At 37.4% G+C, this 25,112-nt stretch overlaps 2 protein-coding genes across 4 annotated transcripts in view; one reads left to right on the top strand and one right to left on the bottom strand.

Annotated features, from left to right (window-relative positions):
• Positions 1 to 1,932: 1,932 nt before the first annotated feature.
• LOC129453983 (calcium-binding protein 2) lies at positions 1,933 to 21,430 on the bottom strand. The gene is made up of 8 exons (XM_055218414.2): positions 21,296 to 21,430; positions 20,899 to 20,937; positions 20,523 to 20,676; positions 20,116 to 20,146; positions 3,050 to 3,193; positions 2,852 to 2,961; positions 2,565 to 2,712; positions 1,933 to 2,276 (listed from the first exon to the last, which is right to left on the bottom strand). The coding sequence occupies exons 2-8, from the start codon at positions 20,934 to 20,936 to the stop codon at positions 2,248 to 2,250; spliced, it is 654 nt and encodes a 217-aa protein (XP_055074389.1). The 5' UTR covers position 20,937; positions 21,296 to 21,430; the 3' UTR covers positions 1,933 to 2,247.
• A 211-nt stretch (positions 21,431 to 21,641) lies between these two features.
• cabz01076234.2 overlaps positions 21,642 to 25,112 on the top strand; it is a 42,799-nt gene continuing 39,328 nt past the window's right edge. For 2 of the 3 annotated variants that reach the window (XM_073859626.1, XM_073859625.1), the window contains exons 1-2: positions 21,642 to 21,894; positions 21,990 to 22,037. In XM_073859626.1, coding sequence (XP_073715727.1) covers positions 21,861 to 21,894; positions 21,990 to 22,037 — 82 coding nt within the window. In that variant the 5' untranslated portion in view covers positions 21,642 to 21,860. The remainder of the gene's footprint in view (positions 21,895 to 21,989; positions 22,038 to 25,112) is intronic. The other variant, XM_055218380.2, reaches the window with a different exon arrangement.

The following is a 25,112-nucleotide window of genomic DNA, read 5'->3' as shown; positions in this document are numbered from 1 at the left end:
TCAGTTTAGTTTAATAATAAAGTATTCAAAGTAAAACATTACTACCATTTAAACCTAAAGAAAAAGTCCATATAAATCCCTCATACAGCAGACATAGCAAACCAAAACATTTAACATGTAATTTGAACAAAAGTTATCCTCAACTTTAACTGTCAACACTGTACATTATATTCATTAAAATCACAATCTTAGAAACCAGCATTTCTACAAATGTAAACTACTGAACATATAGCCTCAAAGACTATCAAAATGTTTGTGTATAATCTTTATTTGTTTGTGTTTGTTTTTTGAGGCCCAGAAGTACAGACTGAATGTTAAATTGAAATAAAAAGTAAGGGAAAGTTGTGTTGTGTTGTTTTATTTTAGTGACCCCATACCGACCAAACTGCTGTTTCTAACATAATAGTAATAGTTAACATTGATCCCATTGAATCCAGATTTATTTGCTAATCTGAAAAAGTGTGTGTCTGGATCAAGGTGATCAAACACCATTTTGCTTTAAACTAGGACAAAAGTGAGAGATGGTTTACCTGATTCTGGATAGCAAAACATAAAGGATTTCCAAATCTGGCTCATTTAGATTCAAGTGGCCCCTGATCTTTTAATCAAGAAAAAACACGAATGTAATCGATTGTGTTGTTATTATTTCTAATATATTTTCCTAGTACACAAATTCAATGTGTTTGTGGTAGATCAGTGCTTATTTTACACATGATTTCTTTTAAATCTCTCTGTATATGTTGAGTTGTTTAAACAGCGCTGCTCAGTCCCGCTCATCGCCAGCACAGGAGTCACAGTAGATTCTTCTTCATTAAAATATATGATATCAGAATAATATATTTACAGATCAATCAAAATATTCAGTGCATTATACAGATAATGACAATCAAATCTGGGTTAATTTATGACACAACTGTCCCTAATGTGTCACATCCCTACTGAAAACACAACTAAAACCAGCATGCTATATCAGATAAAACCAGCCCAATAATATCCCTGAAATTTTTCTGTAATACATTCTGAAAAATCAAAAGCATTTTATGCATAAAAATACATTTATGTCAAGTTATCCAGAAAAAACAAACATGAATAATGAATTGCCATCTAAATGATTTGGTTTACGATAAGGAGGGGTTTAGTGTTTGGAGAGAGCTGAAATGGTCCAGTTTATCTCTACATAACTTCATCAATGACATTATAATCATTTACATAATTATGTTTCCAGACAGATAAATGTATATTTGTGTTTATTACATTTAAAGACCTTTTTCCGATCGCATTTGAACTACAAACCCAGCTGTGTTAACAAACAGAATATAAAGATATATTAAAAACAGACTTTCTTACCCTAACCTTATATTTACTGGTCTATGAAGCTTTAGTAAATTACATTTCACTATTATGTCACTTTAATTGAATAATTGCACTACAGTGTATTGTGGAAACAGTGCCACTAAAATGTTACATAAATGTCTTCATTTAATACAGTTTCCCTTACGTTGTAAATTCTTTGAACTATTTGGGGATTTTATTTTTTTACTAATTACTTTTTATGATATAGCAAACGTCTTATCTTTGATTCTTATTTTTTATTTCTTTACTTATTTTCACTTTTTAAATATTTACTTTATTGTTTGCCGCCCTTCTTGCTCTTATGATGAAAAAGCAAAATAAGAATTTCACTGTGTCAGCCAGGTACACATGACAATAAATAAAAATCTTGAATTACATTATTCCCCACAGACAACACTTAAGGTTAGTCCTAGACTAAAACACATGTTTGATCAGTCTCAACTGGTAATAACTTGCACATACAGATGTTAAAATAAGCCAGTGCCATCAAGATACATACCAATAACATCTTTTTCTAAGGCAGGTTTTAAAGATCTTAATTTAACTAAGACTAGTCCTGGCTTTTGATTCACTTTTAGATTAATAAAATCATTCTCACCCTTTCTCAGTTATTTGCTGTTTATTAACAAACCGTAAAACATACTTCATTATGTACAAAGGCCTATTGATGTTTATGATACACATTTACAGTCTTTATATTAAACATACACTGGTACACTTTTGTTGGTAACCAATCATTCAGAAAAGTGTCTAAAAGAGTTGATTAGGAGTTGTCAGGAATAAGACAGAATTACAAGATAACTGTTATAACATCAACCTGCTGACTGACATCTCATTATCATCATCATCATCATCATCAGAAGAAGGAGTGGATGAATGAGAGATGATGAAGATTTATCTCACCGACAACATCATCACAAACTCTAGAAGAAAACAGACGGTCACAGTTACACAATATGTCTGACATTACACAAATGATTGATAATATCATCTTCATTGCAGTTTGTAGGTTTGGGTTAGATTTTGAGCAAATGTTGAGTTAAAATGCTGTTTAGTCCACACAACCAAATATATAAACACATACTTAAAAAACATCTTAATAATAATGTAAAGAGTCGTGTGTCATTAAAATGTCATTATAAAAAACAAGAAGTCAATGAAGTCTCTGTAATATGATCTAAAATAAATGTGTTGTGTGTCGATCTCCTCACCATCAAAGTCCACCGTCCCATCACCATTAAGATCCAACTCCTTCAAGATGTCTTCCAGCTCTCCCTTCTTCAGTTTCTCTCCTAACAAAGTCTTCACCGCCTCCTTCATCTCATCCAGAGAGATCTTCCCATCTCCATCTGTGTCGAACTGAAACAGAGATAACATCAGAGCACATTATTAACATAAAATCTTTATTTATTAGAAAACTTGAAGATTTATATTTATTATTAATTTATTATAGCATGTTCAAATGAAACACACGTGTGTACTGTATGACCTGACTGACCTGACTGAACGAACATTTGAGTTCTCTGAGTCCCAACATATCTGCTGTCTCCATCATCATCCTGGGACCCATCAACTCACAGAAGTCATCGAAATCCATCAGACCCCCAACTAAACACAACAAAACAACACTGAATGACACACACACACACACACATACACACACACATATATGCGCACATGCACACAGTGATCTCACGTCTCATTTTAATTTGTTGAATGATTTCCAGCAGCTCCATCTCTGTTGGCATGTACCCCATGGTCCTCATGCACTCTGCCAGATCTTTATAATTCAAGTAACCGTCCTGATCATAATCAAACTCCTTAAATGCTTCAGACAACTCTGGAAAACACAACACATCACAGTACACAACATTTATTACAATTTTTTTTAAATCAAGGCTCATTTTGTCAAAACACAATTCATACACACAAGTAGCACTTCATTCAAAAACAAAACTTTTTCACATGATTCATCAGATTGTGTTTGATCACAGTGAAGTGTTTGATCTTAAACATTAATAACACTTCTAATATTCCAGTGATATAGTCTGCTTTGAATTATTCATTGATTTTGTAAGAGTAAAGTGTGTAAATATGTTGAACAATCACAACAGCACTACTGTACACTCTACATGTTTATTTCTCTTCACATGTCAAAATCAGTCAATACATACAACCATTTATAAAGTTTGCACTGAAATTCAGAACATAATACTAAATATAATATAAAATATAAACAAACAAACAAACAAAAACCTTTGTTGAGACAAAAAGAAGAGATGAGGGGTGAAACACAAAGCTTGAGCGTCATCCCTTCACATGTGTTTGATCAACTAGGTGCAGTGTTTAGTGTTTTGTAAAACACTGTTGTAAGGGGCAAAATGTGGCCCCGTCCATCCGTTTGGCCCAACGACGGAATCCAAACAAAGGGTAGTAGCGCGTTCAGTCTTTTCCGGCGCTTGCAAGTGACGTTTTGGCATTTATGCAATTTTGTATTATTATCTGACTCCAAGATAATGTTAATATTAATTGGATTGATGATTACTTTTAACAGTTACAGAATTTGGGTGGATGTTTGGTTATTCTTGTTTAGCCCTACTTGTTATTGCATCCGTTCATTCGGCTACTCATGTCGCTTTGGACTCACGCACCGGCCGTTTATTAATATTTAATAATCATGCGGGCCCACGATCACAACCGAATCAGGCTTGGTCGCTGCTAGAGGTTTGACCATATGTTCAGAAGGCCGCCTTTTATGCGTGCTCATATCTGAACATACTTTATTTAGTCCCCATAGAGGTGCAACTTAATTATTACAATATTTGTTTCTAACCAGAGGCTCACGACCACTATCATAAAACAAACTGACCGTCTTCTCCAATGATAGCTTTGTATAATCGTGACATAATTTAATATGCAACTTAGATAGATTAATATTGAAATAACCAGAGGTTGAGGCTCGTCTGATTTAGAGTGGTCAGACAACATTTACATGTTACTCTAAACAGGAAATTAGCCTCCACGCATCTAATTTAACTTAAACTAGCGCCAAGTGCTAGTCGGATCTCCAAAATCCTCCGCTGATGTACTACTATGCCATCTAGTCTGGGATTTTGTTCCGGTACTAGCCTGATTTTCAGACGTTGCGGAAACAAGGATACATCGTAATTTACTAATCATGTCAATAACTTTCGTAGCCGCAGAATAAATCCAAACATAACAATTTATTAACCAGGTAAGGAAAACATAATTCAGAAGCCAATTTACATTCCAATTCAAATACAAAACAAACGAAGAACCATTGCATACCTGGTGAGGAGATGAAGATCTGGTTACAGATTCCTCAAAATAAAATAAAAATACATGATGCTATATCAAAGATACAGCATCATGGGGTGCATTTCTAGATATTGAAAGTCCCGCCTAAATCTTCTACACATCTCCTTAAATAACCAGAGAACAAAGCATACAGGAATTTGGTACTGATTGGTTGTTGCAAAACTAAGGGCTGTCCTTAATCTGTATACAGTGGGTGATTGGTTTATGCTTGGAATGGGAGGTGTCTATTAACATTGAATGAAGTTTCACATATACTTTAACATTGTATTCTGTTGTTATATGGGTGAGACCATTGTAACCACTTGCAATGAGATATTTCAATGAAAAACAAATAAGATACAGATTTTAGATTCTTTGTGCATGTAGTATTTCATATACAGTTTGCTTTGAGACAATAAGAATACAAATGTATGACACCCTAAAGGTGTGTCTTTGAAACCCAAATGTTTCTCAGTGGGAAGTCCACTGTGAATCGTAGAGAGTTGCTTTCCCGAGCACTCACGTTGCCCCCATGCAGTATCCTTTGGGGAGGTGCTATATTTATTCAGGAAATTGTCTTACACTGTATAGTTTTGCAATAAGTGTGAGTCTGAGAATGTGCTTGCAGTTGTGCAGATCTGTCCTGAGGTTTATGTGTGTATTTATCATTTAAGTGTAAAAAACTGTACCACTCATATCTGCAGAACAATGATGACATAAACACACATAGGCAGACAGACACAGACAGAGAGAGAGACAGACAGACAGACAGAGAGAGAGAGAGAGAGAGCGTAAGGCAACTGGTCTACCAAAACACCTATTTCTACCTCACAATGGCATCCTTTACTATAAGCTCTTGGAATATACAAGGCCTCTACTCCTCAACATTAGGGGCCAAAACTCTAAAAACAGAGTTCCTAAAAAATATGAAAAATCAGGACATCATTATTCTACAAGAAACATGGTGCAGATCGGACACTGACACTCGCTGCCCTTCGGGATACATAGAAATTATATTGTCATCACTAAAGAACCACAACATGAAACGTGGAAGAGACTCTGGTGGCATTATCGTTTGGTACAAAGAGACTTTAAAAAATGACTTATTTGTACAGAAGAAGGATTCAACACACATCTGGCTTAAACTCAAAAGAGGCATCATAGACTGCGATAAGGACCTTTATATCTGTGCAGCCTACATACCTCCATCAGAATCACCATACTACAAGGACAATCTCTTTGATCAGCTTCAGATGGAAACCAGCCATTTTCAGGCTGAAGGAAATGTACTGTTATGTGGAGACTTTAATGCCCGGACAGGCTCAGAACTGGACATTATAGACACTCATGGGAATAATCATATACTGAAAACAAACATGCATCTCATTCCCACTACTACAACACGAAACAACCCTAACAGTACAGTCAACAAAAATGGTAGGGAGTTGGTGTGTCTCTGTCGAGGTTTGGGCTTATATATGCTTAATGGTAGGATCCGAGGTGACTCTTTAGGTCGATTCACATACTGCTCATCTCTTGGTGCTAGTGTTGTTGACTATGCCATTACAGACCTAGACCCCTCCCTATTACGAGCATTTACAGTCAGACCACAGTCTACCTTATCAGACCACTGTCAAATTAACGTGTTTATAAAGAGAACACAACAAACTTATAGAAGCGAACAAAAGCCCTGCAATTTGACCAAAATGAACCCAACATTTAAATGGTCCCCAAACTCTGAACCCGAATTTATTAACGCAGTCAGCTCCAAAGACATTTCCAAATAACAAAGTTTATGTCTAGTAAAATCGAGGTAAATGCTGCAGTACAACACATAAATCATATTTATGAAAGATGCGCAATCAAAGCGAACCTACTCCGTACAGACAAAAAAACTAAAGTAAAATCTGGAGATGAAATCTGGTTTGATAATGAATGTAAAAGTAAAAGACAACGTCTCCGACAACTCTCCAACCAAAAACACAGAGATCCACACAAACCAGAAATCAGACAAAACTATTGCGAAGCACTCAGGGATTACAAAAATACAATTCACTACAAAAAACAACAACACCTCAATTATACTCTCAAAGAAATCCAAGACTCAATTCATAATAATCAATTCTGGGAAAAATGGAATAGTCTAAACAAAAAACAAAACCAGGACATACCCATACAAAATGGAGAATTATGGAAAGACTATTTTAAAAACCTATTCAGGGAAATCTCCTCAGATAGTCTTACACCTGATCAAAAAAACGTACAAACTAAACTAAAACAATTGGAATCCATCATTAAAAACAACCAAAACCCTTTAGATTACCCGATTAGCTTAGAAGAACTAAAAGAAGCACTAAAGAAATAAAACCCAGAAAGGCATGCGGTCTAGACAACATCAGAACAGAAATGTTGAAACACAGTCCTGCAGCAATGCAAAATTTTTAATTTAATCCTACAAACTGGACACTTTCCTGAAACCTGGAGTACAGGTTTAATACACCCGCTATATAAGAGCGGAGACAAATTTGACCCCAATAACTACAGAGGCATTTGTGTAAATAGTAATCTAGGGAAGACTTTCTGTTGTATCTTAAATGCTCGGATTCAGGCCTTCCTTACCAAACACAACGTTTTAAGTAAAAGTCAGATTGGATTTTTACCAAACCACCGCACCACTGACCACATTTACACACTACAGACGCTAGTCAATCAACACGTTCCTCATAAAAACAAAGGCAAAGTTTTTGCATGTTTCGTTGACTTTAAAAGCATTCGACTCGATATGGCACGACGGCTTATACTATAAAATTCTACAATCAGGCATAGGAGGAAAAGTATATGACATCATTAAATCCATGTACTCAGAAAACAAGTGCGGAGTTAAAATCGGTGACAAAAGAACAGAATTTTTCAGTCAAGGGCGTGGGGTGAGACAGGGCTGTAACTTGAGTCCAACTCTGTTTAACTTATATATTAATGAGTTAGCAGTGTTAAGGCCAGTTCACACTGGTCAGACAACTACCAACTCCAACAGACACCAACAGACCCAACAGACACCAACAGACAACCACATTCTAAAGTCTCATTGACTTTAATCCAACAACTGCCAACAGGGGTTTCACACTGGTCAGACAGACTCCAACAGACGCGTCTGTTGGAGTCTGTTGGAGTCTGTCTGACCAGTGTGTAGTGGCCTTTACTGGAACAATCCAGCACACCCGGTCTCATCCTAAACAACTCAGAGATTAAAGCTCTTCTGTATGCAGATGATCTGGTGCTATTGTCAGACACTGCACAAGGTTTACAGCAACACCTGGACCTGCTGGAAAAATACTGTCAAAACTGGACCCTGGCGGTCAATCTGAAAAAAAACCAAAATTATGATTTTCCAGAAAAAAGCAAGATTACAGGATAACAGATATACATTTACTCTAGGAAACACTGCACTAGAACACACCTTACACTACGACTATCTCGGGTTAAAAATCAGCACATCAGGCGGTTTTGGTCTCGCGATAAATGCACTTAAAGAGAAAGCTAGACGAGCATTTTATGCCATCAAAGGCAAATTTAAACAAACAGACATTCCTGCTACAGTTTGGTGTAAAATATTTGATAGTGTAATAATGCCCATAGCTCTGTATGGTTGTGAGGTTTGGGGTCCACAATGCCTAACAGATTACTCCAAATGAGACAAACATCCAATGAAATCCCTGCATGCTGAATTCTGTAGAAATATTTTAAGAGTTCAGAGAAAAACACCTACTAATGCATGCAGGGCTGAACTAGGCAGATATCCCCTAATAATACACATCCAAAAACGCTCCCTTAAATTCTGGTCACACTTAAACTCAAGTCCCCCAAACACACTTCAGTATGAAACCCTTAAAACCCAAGAGAAGAGACCTAAAACCAGTCCCATCTGTCAACTGGCTCTAAGACTCCAGACCAGCACTAATGAACGCAAACAAACCACAATAAACCAAATCATTAAAGAAAGTCAAACTTTATATTTAGATAGATAGATAGATAACAATTTATTTAATATGGACATAACAATTACATTGGACAAACCAGATGCATTGTTTAAGTATTTTAGCACGAGTGCTAATTCGCAACACTTGTCCATATGCGACTTTTAAAATGTAGAACAATTAGAAACAAAGAAAACAAAGAAAGAGAAAGGAAATAAAAAATAAAGATAAATGCAAGCCTATTCAATATAAAGAGCAAATAAAACACAGAAAAAAGATAACATGAACAAGTGATCAATTATTTAAAATCTATTCATGTAAGCACTGTTGTTTAGACTTAAGCCATTGTTTAAGACCTTGATTAAAAGTTTTACTATTAGTTTCTAGTTTTAGCTCAGTGGGTAAAGTGTTCCAAAGTTTGGCCCCCTTTACAGATAGAGCAGACTGACAGAAAGAAGTCTTGCATCTTGGGACCAAACAATCACCACAGCTAGAGGCTCGTGTTATCGCTCTGTGAGAACTCTGACGCCTGATGGCCACTTCAGAAAATAATTCTGACACATGATTATTTAGACATTTAAAAAAGAATCTTAAAATACTAAAATTGCTAAAATTTTCAAATGAGAAAAGGTTGTGTTTCCTTAAAATACGGCAATTGTGCCATTTTAGTGGTTTCTGATCCATGATTTTTATAGTTTGCTTGTATATTGAAAATATGGGTTTCATAGTGGTTGAGGAAGCCTGCGACCATGATGTGATGCAATATGAGAGATGAGAAAAAATCATTGCATGCATATATAATTTTGCAGCTTGATATGACAGGTTCCGTCTGATAAAACGAAAACAATTTAAATTTGGTTTAACTTTATTACAAATATATTTAACCTGACTCTCAAATTTTAAACATTTATCCAAAATAATCCCTAAGTACTTCACTTCACTCACTACTTTTGTCCTTAATCCTGACCTCAAATACATCATGATCAGGCCTGTTTCGCATGGAGAAACATATAGCCACAGTTTTTTTACATTAAGTGTTAGGTGGGATAACTCAAGCCATTCCAAAATGCCTAATAAAGCCTGGGTCAGGTGCTCGCCTGCCAGGCTAGGTGTTTTAGTACAGTGGTTCTCAAACTGGGGGCCGGGACCCCCAGGGGGGCCGCGAGATGGTGCCAGGGGGGCCCCAGTTTTATAAAATTTTATAAAATACATGAATTTATCATGAATTCTATGTATTTAAACCAAAAAAATATATAAGGCTACTAAAAAACAGAACTACTTTGAATAATGTTCTATGTTTTGTTTAGGTAAAATGTTACATTTTAGAACAAATTTGTTATAAATTTTCTTTGTGGGGGGGGCCGCGAAGAAATGCACTGTACACAAGGCGCGCCGCACGCTGAAAAAGTTTGAGAACCACTGTTTTAGTAGACACATAGATGACAGTGTCATCCGCATACATCTGGCAATTGACATCTGGGCAGCAGCTCGGCAGGTCATTAATGTACATTGTGAACAGTAATGGACCAAGCACGGATCCTTGTGGCACACCCATTCCGTTTGTATGCGTACTAGACTTCGCCCCATTAACCCTAACACACCGCTGTCTACCCTCCAGGTATGATTTCAGCCACTTCAAAGCTTCAGGCGACATTTTAAATTGCTTTAATTTATTAAGTAAAACATTATGGTTAACAGTATCTGTAAGCGCTAGGAATGGGTTTTATTATTCTCAACACCTTTTTTGGTCACTTACGGTAATTAAAGCACCTGGTGGTGGCGGAAGAGGTAAAGCATATCATCTGTTCACCTGTGTAGTTCACGAGGGGAGAGAGGGGGTGACTGGGGAAGTTTTATTTTTGTTGACCGCTATACAAACGCAATCTAATGCTGTTCGGGCACGATTTCATATGCAAGTGAAATAATTATGGAATGTATTGGATACATAACCTTGTTTGTTTCTCACGCAAATAAATCTATACAACTAAATCTTTGGATTCATTATCATTGAAGATCAGGAAGCGCGTCTGGCAATAGTTTCCCCTGCTCAGCCTCTCGGCCGACAAATTTGGATTTCGGATTGTCGCCCACATTTTGTCAACAAAAACTTTACAAAAAACTTGGAAAAGAAACCTCTACTCAATGAGAAACTGGATCATCGGACACACACACGGATCTGGAAGAGAATGGTCTAAGAGAAGCATCGCACAAACTGTGGTGGTATGTAACCTGCGTTTTACTGTGTAATGGCTTGTTTTGGAAGATATTTTTGAACGGGTTACTGACACTTGTTGAAGTATTGTGTTGCGGTTTGAAGCGGGTGAATCGCCGCTGATCGGTTGTGTGTTTGGAGCAGACAGCTGACTTATGTGTGTGCGGTGTGGTTTCAATGCGTTGGTTATTGTATCGTGCCTGCGTGTAATTGCTGTGGCTATTGCTGTTGTTGGCTTTATGTTGGATTCATACTGCGATGTTCAGTTGCGTTTGACTGTATGTACAAAATTAATGGATTAACGGTTGATTCAACTTCATCTAATATGGAGAAAAGGAAAATTACGTTGACTGAAAAGGCTCTGGCAAACAGGATTGAGTCGATTCAAAAGCAACGTAAAAAGGAAGTAAGCAACTTAAAGAGTCAGATATTGTCTCTCAAAAGGCTCATGAGAGATGATCAAAATGCTTCACAATTTGAAGCACAGTTTGATGTTGTGCTGCGATTGTTTGAAAATGCCACTACATTACACAAATCGTTGATGCCTTTAATCCCTCCTGATGAACAAGAGAGACAAAATGCATGGTTCACAAGCATCATTGAATACAGTGAAGGCTTTATTGAGGATGCCAAAATGTGGATTTCAGAAATTAAAATGCCTCGTTCAGAGTTAACTCATAATATTGAGTGTCATCATCAGGAAGTTTTGTCAGGGGATGAAATTGTGATTCAGATTCATGAAGACGCAAAACCGAAACTCCATCCATCTTTTCAACATGATGACATATTGCCATGTGACAGTATATCAAACCTAAGCAGTAGAAAACAAGGTTCAAAATCAAATGTTTCTACTACTTCATCTGCACGTCTAAGAGCAGAGGCTGAAATGGCTGCTCTGCTTGCCCGTCAAAGTTTGCTGAAAGAAAAACATTCTCTTGAGGTGCAGGAAGAGAAACTAAGACAACAAAAGGAACAACTTCAGCTTAAAGCCGATATAGCTGCATCAGTGGCTAAAGTGAATGTCTTAAGGACCTCTGGATCTGGTGTGCGAAGTGCTGTTTCTCATCGGTCTAATGCCATGGAGTCATATTTTGAGAAGAGGGGAGGAACAGTTGAAGCTCTTAACATTGATGCAGAGACTTTTGTTCCACAACTTGGAAGGGATGATTTACAGTGTGGAAGGCCAAGACAGAAAAGGGAAGACAATACCATCCATTGCCAGCAGAGGCCCTCAGAGCTTATGAGACGGAGCACAGTACCACATACAACAACGCCTCCAGCGTCTCATCCTGGAGATGTCCATGCATAATTTCTCACAAACATTAATAGTGACCAGAACCATATGTTGTCTATAATGAAAAAACAGAATGAGATAACATCAATGTTGGTACAACAGCAATGTCTTTTATCGCTTCCTAAAAGAAATATCCAAATATTTGATGGTGACCCTCTACAGTACCATGCTTTCATGCGGTCTTTTGAACAAGTAATTGAGGTAAAGACTGATAATGCTGAAGATAGACTGCATTTTCTGGAACAGTACACCAGGGGGCAACCACAACAGCTTGTTAGGAGCTGTCAACATTTAACTGACGGTTCAGGCTATGTAAAAGCAAAGACTTTACTGCATGAACATTTTGGAAACGAGCATATGATAGCATCTGCCTATTTGGATAAGGTCTCTTCATGGCCAGTGATTAAGCCAGAAGATGGAAAAGCTTTACATGCATACAGTTTGTTCTTGCGTGGATGTTGCAATGCCATGGAAGAGGTTCATAGTCTGTGTGAATTGAATACACCTGCCATTATGATTACTGTGATTAAAAGATTACCCTACAAGCTGAGGGATAAATGGCGAACAGTATCGTGTAACATCCAGGAAACACATCGTCGGAGAGCTATGTTTGCTGATATTGTGACTTTTATGGAGCGACAAGTGAAGATCATGACAGATCCTTTGTTTGGAAATCTACAGGAAGTACCAGTGTTGGTGGCAAATAAAGAAGGCAGCAGGATAAAATCACTACGTTCAGGGGCTAAAGGAAGTAGCTTTGCCACTACTGCTACTACAGTCGAAAAGACACTAACAGAACATAAGGTTAAAGATGTACATTTACCTGAAAGGACTTGTTTGTACTGTAAAGGTAAACACATGCTGGAGTTTTGTACTCAGCTTGAGAAGAAAGCCCAAAGTGAGAAGATTGAAATCCTGAAAAGGCTGGGAGTTTGTTTTGGCTGTTTGTGTATTGGTCACATCAGTAAGGAGTGCAGGAAACGTCTTTCTTGCAAAACATGTGGCTTAAGTCACCCTAGTATGCTTCATATCCATCGCAAAGATAAGGAAGCAGAAGAAGAAAAGGGTAGGAACAACACAGAGAGTGCAGTGGGCAGTTCTTTGGTTGCAGTCCAAACCAGTGGTCTTACTGGGGCCGGCGAACAAGATTTTAAGCTTGCCATTGTTCCAGTAAAAGTTAAATCAAAGAGTGGGCAAAGGATAGTGGAGACCTATGCCTTTTTGGATCAGGGCAGTTCAGCATCCTTCTGCACAATGGGTTTGATGGATAGATTGAATCTCTCTGGGAGGAAAACAAAAATTCTTTTGCGCACCATGGGCCAAGAGAGAATTGTGGACAGTTGTATTGTGTCGAACTTGGAAGTGGCTGGATTAGATAGTGATTGGTACTGTGAAATGCCAGATATCTTCACACAACCTAAGATGCCTGTGAATAGGAGTAACATCCCACGGCAGGAAGATTTGCATAAATGGCCTCATTTGAAACATGTGTACTTGCCTGAGATAAATACAGATGTGGAGCTTCTGATAGGCATGAATGTGCCCAGAGCTTTGGAACCACTTGAAATTATCCGGAGTGTGGACGAAGGGCCATATGCCATCAAGACAATGCTTGGTTGGACTGTAAATGGACCTCTTGGTGGAGAATGTTGTGATGGATCTGATATGTTTGAGTCTACATTTACCATCAACAGAATTTCTGCTGTAACACTTGATGAACTCTGGAAACAACAATTCAAGACAGACTTTCCAGAATGCAGTCAGGAGGAACAGCTAGGACTTTCAAGGGATGACTGTAGGTTCTTAGAAATGGCTAAAGATACTGTGAAATTAGTTGATGGTCATTACAATATTGCTTTACCTCTGAAGGACAGAAAGATAAGCATGCCTAACAACCGTAACATTGCAGAACAACGCATCCTTAACCTGAAGAAAAGGTTTATCAGAGATGCATTATTCCATAAGGACTATACTGCTTTCATGAATAACCTTATATCCAGTGGCTATGCAGAGAGAGTTCCAACCACAGATCTGGACCGCAGTGATGGTAAGGTTTGGTATATCCCACATCATGGGGTATACCATCCGAAGAAAGGAAAGATCAGAGTTGTCTTTGATTGTGCAGCATCATTTCAAGGCATATCACTCAACGCACAACTACTGAATGGTCCGGATTTGACTAGTTCATTGACTGGAGTCCTGACCAGGTTTAGGAAAGAGCCTGTTGTTTTGATGTCTGATATCGAGGCAATGTTTCATCAGGTTCAAGTACCTGAGGAGGATGCAGACCTGTTGAGATTTCTTTGGTGGTCCAGTGGAGACTTCAGTCAACGTTTGGAGGAGTACAGGATGGTTGTCCATTTGTTTGGGGCAACGTCTTCTCCAAGCTGCGCTAACTTTGCTTTACGGAGGTGTGCAGAAGACAATAAAGACTTCTTCAGCCAGCAAGTGATTGAGACCATTATGTATAGCTTCTATGTGGATGACTGCCTTGCTTCTGTAGTCTCAGAACAGGAAGCTATATCCCTCTATAAAGGCCTTAAATCCATCTGTGCCAGGGGTGGCTTTCATCTAACGAAATGGATAAGCAACAGTCGCAGTGTGTTGGCCTCAATACCTGAGGAGGAGAGAGCAAAAGAAGTTAAAGATTTGGATCTGGACCATGACTCACTACCTGTTGAAAGAGCACTGGGTGTGCGTTGGTGCATCCAGTCTGACACCTTTAAGTTCAGCATAACTATTCAGGAGAGACCATTGACTCGCAGAGGGATCCTTTCAACTGTCAGCTCTTTCTACGACCCTCTGGGGATCCTAGCGCCTGTGGTTTTTACAGCTAAAAGAATTCTTCAGGACCTTTGTCGGAGCAAGCTAGGATGGGATGACTTCATACCAGTAGCAGTTGCCCAGGAATGGATAGACTGGTTGAAGGAGCTTCATCACTTGGAAGGCTTCAGCATCAGACGATGTTTAAAACCTTTGAACTTTGGAAAAGCTGCCACCGCTCAGTTGCATCATTTTACCGATGCAAGTGAGGAAGGATATGGTACTGTCACCTATTTGCTGCTGCGTAATGAACACTCTCAGATACACAGTGCTTTCATAATGGGAAAATCCAGGGTGGCACCTTTAAAGCCTGTTACTATCCCACGTATGGAGTTGATAGCTGCTGTTGTAGCAGCTCGTATGGATAAACTGTGGAGAAAGGAGCTGAGACTACAGCTTCAAGATTCAGTTTTTTGGACAGATAGCACCTCTGTATTAAAATACATTAAGAATGAAACTTCAAGATTTCGTATCTTTGTGGCAAACAGGGTCTCAGAGATTCTCAAGGTTTCTAATGCATCTCAATGGAGATTTGTGAACACCACACACAATCCAGCAGATCTTGCCTCTAGAGGTGCAAGGGTGGAACCATTCCTAAACAATGAAACTTGGATTTCTGGTCCCTCATTTCTCTTGCAGTCAGAAGAAGACTGGCCTGTTAACCCAGATGAATTACAAGACCTTCCACCTGGAGACCCTGAGGTCAAGGTATCATCTGCAATTGGAGTTTCCGCAATAAAGGATGAAAATGATGCTGTGACTTGTTTGATCAATCGCACCTCATCTTGGACACGCCTAACAAGAGTGATGGGCTGGGTCCGAAGATTCAAGGCTTTGTTTTTGAATCTTAGGAGAATGAAGAAGACCACTGAACATCCTACTCCGCCTGTGTCAGATGCAATTCAACGGGAAGATGCTCTCACCAAGTATGCGTGTGATTTCAAGAATAAGCTCTGTAGTGGTTATCTCTCATTGGGAGAAATTAGAGAAGCTGAAATTGAAATAATTAGGTTTTGTCAGGAGAGAAGGTACTCAGAAGAGTTCTCCCTGCTCCAAAAGGGAAGTAGTGTTAAAGGAAACAGTCATCTATATAAGCTCAATCCAATATTGGAAGATGGTGTGCTAAGAGTTGGAGGACGGTTGAGTAAAGCTGCCATGCCTGAAGAGTCGAAACACCCTGCCATATTAGCTAAAGACCTTCATATATCTGACCTCATTCTACGACATATTCATCAAGAGGTTGGTCATGGAGGTAGAAATTATATGTTGTCAAGACTACGGCAGAAATATTGGATCCCTGGCGTTAGTGGTTCCATAAGGAAAATTTTGGCAAAATGTGTGGTGTGTCGGCGGCTACATGGAGCTGCAGGGCAACAGCAGATGGCAGACTTACCTAAAGACAGACTTTCTCCAGAAGAACCTCCCTTCAGCCATGTTGGAGTCAACTACTTTGGTCCGTTTGAGGTCAAGCGTGGTAGGAGTCTTGTAAAAAGATACGGAGTTATCTTCACATGTTTAGTGATAAGAGCAGTACACATTGAAGTTGCCTCATCACTGAACACAGATTCTTGCATTAATGCATTGCGACGCTTTATCGCAAGAAGAGGACAGGTCAAAGAGTTGAGATCAGACAATGGCACCAACTTTGTCGGCGCAGAGCGTGAGTTGAGACGATCCATTGAAGGATGGAACTTGGAACAGATCAATAATGCACTCTCTTTAAAAGGAATAAAATGGACCTTCAACCCTCCCACAGGATCACATCATGGAGGAGCATGGGAGAGGTTGATTCGTTCTGTCAGAAAGGTCCTTAACTCTACCTTGAGGACACAAAGTCTGGATGAGGAAGCACTTCACACAGTGCTCTGCGAAGTGGAATCAATTCTCAACAGTAGACCCATAACCAAGGAATCCACAGATCCAAATGACCTAGAGGCACTAACTCCGAACCACCTTCTGCTTCTTAAAACTAAACCATGTTTACCTATTGGGCTATTTCAGAAAGAGGACATGTATGCACGGCGAAGATGGAAGCAAGTTCAATACATGGCGGACTTGTTTTGGAAAAGGTGGACTAAGGAATATCTACCACAACTGCAGGAACGACAAAAATGGACAAAGATCAAGCGGAATTTCATTCCTGGAGACATCATTCTTGTAGTAGATGATTCCGCGCCCCGCAACTCCTGGGTCATTGGAAGGATAACTGAAGTGGTGCCAGACAGAAGAGGACTCGTGAGACAAGTCTGGATAAAGACCCAAACTAGCCGTATATGCAGGCCCGTAACCAAGATCTGCCTTCTTCAGGAGTCAGCTGAATTCTGATTGTTGTACTTGATTTTGACTGAATTGATTGGACTATTTTTTTGCATTGATTGGACTACAGTTTTTTTTTTCCTTTCGAGAGGAGGACCAAGGATCAATTAACTTTATATGATGGACTATAAATAATTTAACCTGTTTTTCTTCCCCTGCATAGGTAATGTATGTGTAATTATTACCATGTATAACTGTAATAATTAGGGGCCGGAATGTAAGCGCTAGGAATGGGTTTTATTATTCTCAACACCTTTTTTGGTCACTTACGGTAATTAAAGCACCTGGTGGTGGCGGAAGATCCAAATGACCTAGAAGAGGTAAAGCATATCATCTGTTCACCTGTGTAGTTCACGAGGGGAGAGAGGGGGTGACTGGGGAAGTTTTATTTTTGTTGACCGCTATACAAACGCAATCTAATGCTGTTCGGGCACGATTTCATATGCAAGTGAAATAATTATGGAATGTATTGGATACATAACCTTGTTTGTTTCTCACGCAAATAAATCTATACAACTAAATCTTTGGATTCATTATCATTGAAGATCAGGAAGCGCGTCTGGCAATAGTTTCCCCTGCTCAGCCTCTCGGCCGACAAATTTGGATTTCGGATTGTCGCCCACAGTATCAAAGGCCTTTTTTAGATCCAAGAACACTGCCCCTACAACATATCCTCTATCCAGACAAGTTTTGATCTTCTCAAGCAAATAACAGTTCGCAGATTCTGTGGAGTATTTTTGTCTGAATCCAAACTGCTGTGAATAAAGCAGTTGGTTATGCTCTAAATGCTCCTTTAATTGCTCTGCTACAATCTTCTCTAGAATTTTTGAAACTACCGAGAGGATAGCAATAGGCCTAGTCCTTATCTCCTGATTTATAAACTGGAGTAATTATTGCTGTTTTCCAACTATCTGGGAACCTGTTTGTTTGAATTGATAACTTAACTAAATATGTATGTAATTGGCTCCAATAGACAACTCTGGTATTTCTTGATAAATGTATTATTTAAATTATGGTTATCCTGTGCCATGGAGTTACTCATGCTTGCAATCACTTTTTTAACTTTTTCCTGTGACACTTATTTTATGTAAAAAGAGTTTGTGTGATCATTATCAAGTTCTTCACAGGTTAACTCAATTGATTTAAAATTTCTTGCTAATTCTTGCACAGACTCAATAAAAAAATTATTAAAACCATTTGCAATTAACTCATTGTTGTTAGTGTGTTTATCACATACTTTAAGACAATTTATCTTTGAGTGCTTTTGCTTACTTAAGTTGGTTAGACTATTTATGTGTTGCCACAGTTTATAACTGTTGCCATTGGCCTCTTCAATAAGTTTATGAAAATAATTAGTCTTGGCTTTCCGTAGCTCAGACACTACTTTATTCCTTAAACTAGTGTAAATAAGATGATCATTGTTGATTTTAGTCAATAGGGACCTTTTAAGAGCAAGATCCCGCTCCTTGATAAGCTGAAGGATGTCACTGTTAAACCATGGCAAAGACTTTTTCCTAGGTTTACTTTTCCAGGTTTTTGTATGCTTGCTAATTATGTCATGAATGATAGAAGCAAAAGTTGTTGCACTATGTTCTTTATTGGGCTCTTTAGTTACCCTTCCCCAGTTGGCTTCCTTCAAGTCTTTTTCAAATTCAACTACTTTTAACTTAGGAATTCCAGATGTTAAAATTTGATTTTCAATTTTATTATGATAAACTAAGCACTTTTTAGTTAGCTTTCTTATAATCAGTGTCATGTTATGATCTAAAAGGCCAGTAATAAGATTATACTGTATGTTTTTGTTACTCTCTCTGGCCTATTTGTAAAAATCAGGTCTATAATTGTTTCACTCCTTTTGGTAATTCGTGTGGGTCTATCGATCATCTGTTTGTATTTAAATTTTTCCATAGTTAATTTTAGTTTTGTCTTACCTCTTTTATCCATCCAATTGATATTAAAGTCCCCAAACATTTGGATCATTGGGATAATGAAAGTAAAAACCAAAGTAAACTAGAATGTTATCGCGCACTAAACAGAAAATACAGTCTGTCAGAATATCTCTCCACTGTTAGAGATGTAAAACAGAGACGAATCCTCACTAAATACAGACTCAGTGATCACAGTCTGGCAATACAGAAAGACTGACACAGACAAACATGGCTCCCAAAAGAAGAGCGAATCTGTGTCCATTGTGACAGTGATGAGATCGAGACAGAGACACACTTTCTCCTTTACTGTGGTAAATATAAAGAGCTTAGAGAAAAACACTTTGACAAAATCTCAAAGCTCGTACCAGAGTTTCATAGCTCTTCAGATTCAGATCAAATGAAGATGTTACTGGGGGAAGACAGACACCCATCAGCTGCTGCTAAATTCATTTATCAGTTACACACCATCAGAAATAATCTACAGCCCTGATCTTGTACAGTACTTTTATTTTACCTCTCATGTGCCTCCGTAAATGTACATTTGTATACTTCAAATATTTATATTTCAAAGACTGTACTGTAAATATCCTCTGATTCTATTTTATTTGCAGTTGTACTTCATCACCCAGCACCTTAGCTTAATTGCACCTTAATATTTGCTACTATTGTGTTATTGTATGTTTCTTGTTTTGTGTATAATTCTTTGTCTATATTGTAAGTGACACAATCATGCAAATAAAGTTCTTTAAATTGAAATTGAATTGAATTGAGAGAGAGAGAGAGAGAGAGAGAGAGAGAGAGAGAGAGAGAGAGAGAGAGAGAGAGAGAGAGAGACAGAGAGACAGACAGACACATACAGACAGACAGAGTGAATGATCTGAGCAGTAAATGACTCACCGTCCAGTTCAGGTTGAGATAAATCTCTCTCCTGAGAACACAAAACATGTTAATGATGATCTTTCACCTTTAATCTCCTGCACTGAACACATCACTGTAAATCAAGAGTGACACTCAATCCTCATCATCAGCTATTATTACCTCCATTAAGAGGATTAGATGGAGTTTACATACGGTTTAAGAGACGTTATACTTACAAACACACACGCACGCACGCACACACACACTGAGGTACATATTTTGACTATTTTTTCTAACCGTGTAAGACTTCATAATTATATTAACACACATGATGACTGTTTTCAGAGCTAATTAAAGTGATTGTGTGTCAAAGATCTGTGTGAAGATTCTTGTTTTATATATAAAGTAAAAGTTATTAGTTTCATTCATTATAGAGGAACACACACCTGTCCAAAAACATTGTTCAGCAGGTTGGTGTAAACCTTGTTCATGGCGTCCTCGTTTGATTTCTTGCTCTTTGTCTTGTTGTTCGTCTCACTGGACGCTGTCTTACGGAGGGCAGATTTATGGGCTGTGTCAGCTGACTGACTGGATTTAATGCTGTCATAAGAAAATGTACAGATGTGCAAATCTACAGTAAATAACTCAAGATGAAGCTGTTCTAACATGTTTGAGTCTCAGAAAAACAAAAAACAGTTGTCACTGGGATAAAGAGATGTACCTTTAAGGTACCAGTTTGCACTTTTAGGTACAAATAGTTTTTGAAAAGGTGAAAAGTTTTGTATCTTGTTGTATGTTTTATTGTGAGTGTGATTCTCATACCTGTCTGTAGATGACACCGTCTCTGATCTCTGTGCCATACTGGAGATACAAGCAATAAAGAATCAATAGTCACAAAGATTGTTAGTTTATTATTATGTTTAAATATTCATAATGAATGTTATTCTTAATAGTTGCTCTCTAATTGTATTATTGTATAAAACAGAAGAATAAACAACAATTTAAAACCAGTTTGATTCATCAGTTATCTAACTAACAGCAAAAGAAAAATTCTGTATTTGTACTGATAAATATCTTTATTATATAATATTTTTTATTGTCAAATTATATACTAAACATACACTCAACAAACACACCATGTTTTCAGTTTAAGTGAAGTGTTGTACTTGATTGTAAATATTAAACTGTTAAAGTTGATTTATTAAATGAGTCCTCTTACCCTAAAGAGTCACAGGAGCCGGAGGATGAAACTTAAAGATCAACAGCACACAGACGATCAGCGTCAGGAATCCTTCAGACAGATTAAAGTGTCCAGATTAAAACATGAGGGGGTGTGGCCAATAACCTTCATTCATCTCATAACTGAAAACACTTTATAACCTTCAGATTGATTTTATTTAAAAATATTTATAAAAAAAACTGATAAATATTTACAGAAATTAAGTTCATTACTATAAGAGGCAATATAAAGAAATCATGTGATACTGTATATTTTTTGTATATGTTGTAATACAATATGACATCTCTACACAATACATGACAAATAACAGAAAAATAATGTCTCATCTCCTCTGGTGTATTAGGGCGGTGCCGCTGACGTAACGTACAGTACAGTCAATATAACTGTTAGTGTCTATTTATTGGTATGCATATATTATAGGCTAAAGGTCCACGTCACTGTACTGTGTGATTTTAAAAGTGAAAGTAAAACGCGTTGGGGTTTTTACACATCTGCGGTCATCTCAGATATCTCTATTATAGATAAATCTGTTATTTTATTGAAGATGTCATCTGGAGGAGATTTCTGTGTTTGTTCTAGTGAGTATATTTACACGATGAATGAATGTGAGGTGTCTGTGTGTAAATCACGCGCACGCTTCGTAATCTGACGCGATGTATTTTATATTTTATAGGTGTGTTGTGCTTTATTATTCTGAAGACGATATTAGTAGACGCTGCAGGTAAGAAAATAAACACACACACACACACACACACACACACACACACACACACACACACACACACACACACACACACACACACACACACACACACACACACACACACACACACACACACACACACACACATGAAAGAAAAATAAAGGCACAAATGGCATGAATGTGTCACTTACAATATTGCCAAAGTAGTATGAAACATAGGCTACAATAACACAATACACAATAGTAACAAACATTAAGGTGGAATTAAGATCTCTCTCTCTCAGTGTAATGTGTTTTATTTTTATTTGCATGCTACCAAATCGCATTTTGTTGTATGTAGCCTACATCTGTTATATGCCTCAGTGTTGTTTTGTAGTAAAATGCTTAGATACTAGAAAAGATCCTACAGTACAGTTTTTTCACATACCCCAATAGTATATAAGAGTTAGGGTTAGGAGTATATATATATATATATATATATATATATATATATATATATATATATATATATATATATATATATATATATATATATATATATATTGTGGTATTATTAAAGGATTAGTCCATTTTCTTAAAATAAAAATCCAGATAATTTACTCACCACCATGTCATCCAAAATGTTGATGTCTTTCTTTGTTCAGTCGAGAAGAAATTATGTTTTTTGAGGAAAACATTGCAGGATTTTTCTAATTTTAATGGACTTTAATAGAGCCCAACATTTAATACTTAACACGTAACAGTTTTTTTCAACGGAGTTTCAAAGGACTATAAACAATCCCAAACGAGGCATAAGGGTCTTATCTAGCAAAACGATTGTCATTTTTGACAAGAAAAATATAACATGTATGCTCTTTTGAACCACAGCTTTTTGTCAAGGTCCGGTCCAGCGTGACCTAACGTAAATGCGTGGTGACGTAGGGAGGTCACGTGTTACATATATAAAACACACATTTGCGGACCATTTTAAACAATAAACTGACACAAAGTACATTAATTAGTATCAGTTGACATACAACAACGTCGGAAAGGTCCTCTTTCAACACACTTGTAAACACTGGGGCGGAGTTTCGCAATCGTCTTCTGTGACCTCTTGACCTCATGACGTATTGCGTGGGGTCACCTGGCGCATTACGAAAAGTGTATATTTGTTATTTTTCTTGTCAAAAATGACAATCGTTTTGCCAGACAAGACACCTATGCCTCGCTTGGGATTGTTTATAGTCCTTTGAAACTCTGTTGTAAAAAACTGTTAAGTGTTGAGTTAAGTATTAAATGTTGGGCTCTATTAAAGTCCATTAAAATGAGAAAAATCCTTCAATGTTTTCCTCAAAAAACATAATTTCTTCTCGACTGAACAAAGAAAGACATCAACATTTTGGATGACATGGTGGTGAGTAAATTATCTGGATTTTTCTTTTAAGAAAATGGACTAATCCTTTAACAAATGACTTATCTGTGAGCTTCATTATTTTAAAAAAAATTGTATGTGCTCATAATCTTTAATCAAAAATGCAAATCTCCTCCCCTCCCCAAAACGATCTCTCTTCACTTCAGAGCACTTAGTTTACAGCACTTGGACCTCTGGTGCATTAACATCATCACTACTGACTACTCCCCATCTCACTCAATCTTAGGTCAATATTAATGCAATATTAAACCTCTAGGTCCAAGTGCTGTAAACTAAGTGCTCTTCCCCCATCCAATATAGTTCTTATTTTATCCAATTTAAAAATTGTCACGCTTTATTTTGTGCCCCCATACTTACTGGTGTAAATACTCATGTAACAGTCTTTAAATAGGGAAAACACGAAAGTGTTTGTTGGCTTCTAAATTTTTAAATATTATTTTGTACGTGTGCAACGTTATGGGAACATAATTTTATGGTGTCAGATTATTGCTGTAAATATATTTGCATCTAAAGACTGCCTTGTTGTCGTGTTTTAGTTTTCTGTTGTTTAATTTCAAGATATTTTATTCGTTCACAAGTTTCATTCTATGTCACTCAGGATTCTTCAGGGTTTTAAAGCTCATAGATCTGCACACATGCACAGTTTTTAGCGCTTTGATTCAGTTTACAAACTAAAAGACATGAAAAGGACTTTGTATATATTGAATGACGGTTACAAAATGCCCTTCATGTTGCTTGATTATTTTGTTCAAAAGCATGATCAATCTTCGCATCTTCATGTCATACTAACAAGTAACTATGCTTCTAACCATAACTGTTCAACTAACATAGTTGGACATCTAACATATGGGGCCCTATTATAACGATCTAAGAGCATGGTCTAAATCGCACGGCACACAGTCTAAAGGATGTGTCCAAATTCAATTTTGCTATGGGAACTATGGGAAAAATGGTTTGTGCGCCTGGCAAACAGTCTAAAACTGTTGTTCCTATTCTTGTAATGAGTAATGGGTGTGTTTTGGGCATAACGTACAATAAATCAATGAGAGTCTTGTCTCCCATCCCCTTTAAAAGTCAGTTGCGCTCGCGCCAAGGTGGTTTGCCTACTTACATGGCGGATGAAGAAAACCAGTTTAAGATTGAAGTTAGAAAAGAAATGTGTTGTGTTTTATTTATTAAAATGGTTATTTGTGTAATAAAAGCTTTGGTTCTCTTTAAAAGTTGTTATTTTAGTAATGAGTAAGTAAAATAAGCAGTGCTTTAATTGCTGATAAAGTATGATGTATGATCACTGTAATATTAAAAAGTTTTGCTAAGACTAATTTACAAATATGCAAAAAAAAAAGGTTTGCAAAAGTGAAAATACTTTATTTGTAACAAGCAAGAGATAAAGAATTTACAGACTTGTTGAGAACCGTTTCAGCGCTGGAACAGCGCCCTGATTGTTTATGAAAAATATTACTTCAAAAGGTTCTCATCTCAACATATTTAAAGGTCCAATTCATCAAATACAACTAATTCATGGGGCAGCATTAAACAAACTAAATAAATGCAATATAAGCAGTTTTTAAAGCAAAAAGATCTGCTTACAAGACTACAGATGAAGCAGCTTTACTGCCAGCTGAATTCAGCTTCATGCCATCTAAAGTCCTGTAATCTGTTCTCATTATGTGCTCAAGAGA

Source organism: Misgurnus anguillicaudatus, chromosome 21 (assembly GCF_027580225.2).
Source record: "Misgurnus anguillicaudatus chromosome 21, ASM2758022v2, whole genome shotgun sequence".
In the NCBI taxonomy this organism is placed as follows: domain Eukaryota; kingdom Metazoa; phylum Chordata; class Actinopteri; order Cypriniformes; family Cobitidae; genus Misgurnus; species Misgurnus anguillicaudatus.
The sequence above is the reverse complement of the archived record's forward strand: the minus strand, read 5'-3'. Positions and strand labels throughout refer to the sequence as shown.

Excerpts from the sequence above, each read along its gene's own strand:
- LOC129453983 (XM_055218414.2), bottom strand. The coding sequence starts at position 20,936 with ATGGCACAGAGATCAGAGACGGTGTCATCTACAGACAG. Across the intron at positions 20,677-20,898 it reads ACGGTGTCATCTACAGACAG|CATTAAATCCAGTCAGTCAG; the intron begins GTATGAGAATCA and ends TTCTTATGACAG. Across the intron at positions 2,713-2,851 it reads TCAAATGTTCGTTCAGTCAG|TTCGACACAGATGGAGATGG; the intron begins GTCAGTCAGGTC and ends TCTCTGTTTCAG.